Raw genomic sequence first — 4,638 nt, 5'->3', positions numbered from 1 at the left:
CTGGAGCTTATCCCAGGTAGCATAGGACACAATGGTATACTTTTGGATGGGATGCCAGTCCATTGCAGGGAATGCACTCACTCACACACTGTGGGCAATTTAGAGATGACAGTCTATTGTTATTAGGATACCTATAGTTTTTAGTAGTTTTCACTATTATTATGCTTTTTGCCATGGGAGTCTATGGCAGCCCATAGAGCTGATTGGCAACTTTTTTGAAATTTGGCACATCGATAGAGGTCAGTTCCAACTATTCATACCAAATTTGGGTTCAATCCATCCATCACTCTAGCGCCACCCTCAGGCCAAATTTCAAGAAATGTTTTTGGCTTATTCTCTTTCTTATCATTGTATGATTATGCTATTTATTTTTAAGTATTAGCATTACCTGTCTTGGTGACATCCCATAATACAGCTCTGATGACCTGATCACATATAAAACACTTCCCACGCAGCACATTATGCTTTATTATCTATTTATTATTCAAACATCAAACTTTAATGACGTCAATGTATATCCCTGACATAAATCACTGACGTGAAGCTATGGACATCATATTTAACTAGCTGACGTTTTAGTATTTTATATAGCATGATGGGTGCAGATCTAACTTAGTGTATAACTTAGTTTCGGCAGTGGTTTTGCTATATAGAGTCCATCGTCATGATCCCATAGTTAGCGGAAGCGAAAATAGTGTAATTAGTACAAGTACTAAAGAAATGTAATGTAATGTAATACCGAACAGCTTTCAAAAATGCGGTACCAGAATACGTTTTTGGCACCGGTATCCCGCGCAGCATCAGTCTGCCTGAGATATTTGATAAAGTGTGGATCTTCCTATACGTGCAGCACGAATAAATAAAAACCTCTGCTTTGTATACTTGACAAATCTGTGTGTGTCATCATACTCAAAACCGCCCCAAATAAGCCACGAAATTAACCATGAATTCTACCCTACTGTGGTACACAGCTTTGCTTCTTATGTTTCTTTCACACAAAAAGTTGCAGGTTGACGACAAAACGTGCTCGCGTCCGGACCAGTAAGTGCAACACGGGGGCAGAACTGGGGAGGGGGGCGGGATGCGATCGTGCTCGGTTGCCGTATAAGGCAGCCGGGCCCAATGTAGTACGCGCTTAGTCTAATTACAGGTTCTTGTGGGAAGCTTGTGTGATGTATAACCTTGTTCATATCAGGATTTGGGCTGGTTGCGAGCGCGATCGCATGGGCAGGAAACAGGCAGGCAGAACACGGGGAAACTGGGATTTATTAGCACTAAAACGGGACGAAGCACGAACATCGACTAACTAACATCAATGACGGACCAGGAACGAAAGCAAGACATGGACTGAAATAGACAGGACTGGGCGAAAATAATCGGACACAGCTGGGTATAATGGGGAAGCACACGTGGATAATCAGGGGGGCGTGGCACACCTGAGGATCGTACGAGCTGGGCGTGACAGTTCGACATACTGATCGCTATGTATCGCGATACAACAGTTTGCAATGTTACCAAAGTGTCATTTTATAATTCCCATATTATACAAGTTACCGTGCATAGTGCTTTGGGGAGAGACAGACTCCAAGAGTGCAGTTCATTTCACGTGTCTTTAAGTCATTGTCTGATATTATCCAGAGCTGAATGTGTGATTCATGCTTACTACTATATTCTTGCTTTGCAGTTCTTACACAATTTTTTTCTTATTTACTTCTATTAGTAAATAAAAAACTTATAAAACTGTCATTATTATATAACAACTATACGTATTATGATGTTATTATTTAGTTATGTTGTTGCTTGGTTACATTTGATGCCTCCGCACGTGGGAAGCTACCGGTTTGAAAGATGCGGCTTCACTTGCTTTTCTGCACCAAGATGGCAAGGTACGTTGCATTTCTGCTCCCATTTTATCGTATAACTTATCTTATTATTTAGTATCTGTCTTTGTATGTACAGTGGTACCTCGACCCACGAACAGTCCTGATCACGAATAAATCGAGTTACGAACCAGATGTTCCAAAATGTTTTGTACCGGTTGTCGAACCGTGTTTCGGGCCGCGAACACACAAACGTCCCGAAAAGGGTCCAATGAAAGCTCCCCAAAGAACCACCCGAAACGCGAAGAAATGTCCAGTATAATAATAAAAGAAAATCATATTTTCGAAATTACTGCATTTGACTGTTACTTAGTCTTTTAATGTTGATTGTTTAGTTTTTTGGGGGGATGTTTTGTGGTTCTTTTCCGTGTTTTGGCGTCTTTTGAGCTACCAGCGTATGCTCAGTTTTAATGTTTTATTTAATTTAGCATTTGTTAGCATGTAAATGTAAATGTATGCTCTCAGTTATATGTGCACAGTCTGTAATGATTTGATTGTATGGTAGGGGGTGTTGAGTTGTACTGCGCGTGCTCGAAGTGTATATATGTATGTATAGAGTGACCTAAAGAGAAAGTCGGCGATATGTCCTAGTTCATGGTGAATAACGTGTTGTGTGAACTTATTTTTCCATTTATAAATCCTCTATTATTGTTAGTCTTCTCCCGATTTTCTTACCGCTGCACCGACAGTTTGACGTGCCAACAGCATTATTTGTTACAAGTAAGGTTATTTTAATTTAAGTCTATATTCTTGGTCGCGTTCTCCCCATGTCGTCGTGGGCTTTCCTCCGGGTACTTGCTAAATTGCCCGTAGGAGTGCATGTGTGAATGGTGTGTGAGTGTGCCCTGCAATGGGCTGGCCCCCCCATCCTCGATTTTTCCCTGCCTCGTGCCCATTGCTTCCGGGATAGGCAACCCAGTAGGATAAGCGGTTTGGAAAATGGATGGATGGATTCTTGATCACAGAAAAATATTAAAAATTGAAGGAAATGCAGCGTTTCTGAGGTTTAAACATATTGAACATAATACATATTTACATTATTTGAAATGGGAGAAATTGATTGAGGTCACGCACTTTTCAGGTCAGGAACTAAGTTCGTGAGCCGAGGTATGACTGTATATTGAAATATGTTTGTGTAAAATTCAGTATATTGTTTGGATTATATTTAAATTTTATGTGCAGGTTAGTTAGTGTCATATGCAGGGTTGCCAACCCTCACTCAAGATGTCTTGTAGTCAATCTGTTTTGTTCCATTATAAACCTAAAATTAGCTCCATCAAAAGTGTTGGGGTAGTCTGCAAACCCTCCAGACTATTTACAAGGTAGTAAGACTGTTACACATATGGAGATGAATGTGCAGACTTGTCTGGAATTGAGAATCTCACACCAGCCAGCTGACCAAAGATAGCAGCTCTGCCTGTGCAGTAATGCGGTTGTTGATTGGGAAGGTGTGGGTCAGTGCAGAAGTGTAGTCCACATGTCAGGAGTGACTGACAGCTCCATTGCATTGCCTGTATGTTGTTTTTCCTCATTCAGAATCAGACGAATGGAGAAAGCTGTTTGCTGGAGCGATGACAGATACTGGGCAACTTGGGACAAGTGGGGAGAGGTGATTGACTGGGGAGATGAGAAAGAGCTGTGCTCCCCAGCAGAATCACCTTCTGACCAGGCTGACAGTTCCACCGAGTCACATTCCCGAAGGCGAATTGCCAAGGCAGTTAGCTGGACGGATGATGCTTATTGGGCAGCCTGGGACAAGTGGGAAGAGATCATCTGCTGGGGTGATGAAGAGGAGTGCTCCCAAGTAACTCCACCCACTAGCCAGCTTGGGAGGGATAAGGGGATAGATGTACATGGGTTGGAGGCTTTTGTGATGAATAACAGGACAATCTCCATAAAGCCTGTAGACAACCATCGAGACAGTCTGGAGATAGGAGCTGTGCTGGTAGACCTCTGCCAGTTTGATCTCGAATATTTAGATCAAAGTAAATTTGATTTTGAAATTGTACAAGTACAAATTGGAGAAGTCAAAGTGGAGGAGACTAGAGAAAAGGCTTTTGAAAAAGCATTTGAATTGGAAATTGTGGATGTGGCAGTGGAAGTTATAAACAGTGAATTCCAGCTGAATGCTATAAATTTGGATATTGTTGAAACTAAGGTGGACAAATTATTATTGGAAGAACTGATCGTTGGCGATTTAGAAGCAGGCAATGTGAAGGTGTCAGTATCAAATGGCAATGTGGTGAAGGTACCCTTAAGGTACCCTTCACCACAGAGGAACAGAAGGACCAGGCAACCTTAGACCATACTCTCTGGTGGTTGACTCGTGGCAACTGGACTTGTCTCTGAAAGTTAGAAACGTTTCGCTGCTCATCCAAGCAGCTTCTTCAGACTGAGGGAGGTAGTAAGTGTCCACATATTTATCCTCCTGGGTAAGTAGTATAAGGGGGCTCGTTGAGTGAAACAAAGTGGGGCGGGGGGGGAGTTGTGGGTAGATGTAACCAGTCCCTCCTACTCCAATAGAGTGGGTCGTTAAGGGTGGTCCACCTGGCGGAGGTGTGAATTGGGTCTGTTTTTTTCCTGGGAATTGTTTTTGTTTTGGCAAATGATGAGAGGGCCGCAGGTTAAATTGGAGACAGGTTGTGCCTAATGCCTCTACCTCTGTTGAGTGAGGGGTTGTGCATTTGCACATGCAAAGCTGCTTGGACGAGCGGTGAAACGTTTCTACCTTTCAGAGAGGTACAATGTCTTTGGGTGT

General features: G+C 42.5%; 1 protein-coding gene across 1 annotated transcript; it reads left to right on the top strand.

Moving 5' to 3' along the window:
• Window positions 1–1,568: 1,568 nt before the first annotated feature.
• Window positions 1,569–4,348, top strand: LOC125722191 (uncharacterized). The gene is made up of 2 exons (XM_048998376.1): window positions 1,569–1,886; window positions 3,417–4,348. The coding sequence occupies exons 1-2, from the start codon at window positions 1,849–1,851 to the stop codon at window positions 4,180–4,182; spliced, it is 804 nt and encodes a 267-aa protein (XP_048854333.1). The 5' UTR covers window positions 1,569–1,848; the 3' UTR covers window positions 4,183–4,348.
• The last annotated feature ends 290 nt before the right edge of the window (window positions 4,349–4,638 follow it).

Source organism: Brienomyrus brachyistius, unplaced genomic scaffold (genome assembly GCF_023856365.1).
Source record: "Brienomyrus brachyistius isolate T26 unplaced genomic scaffold, BBRACH_0.4 scaffold37, whole genome shotgun sequence".
Lineage (NCBI taxonomy): Eukaryota > Metazoa > Chordata > Actinopteri > Osteoglossiformes > Mormyridae > Brienomyrus > Brienomyrus brachyistius.
Note: the sequence above shows the minus strand (reverse complement) of the source record. Positions and strands in the feature narration are given on the sequence as shown.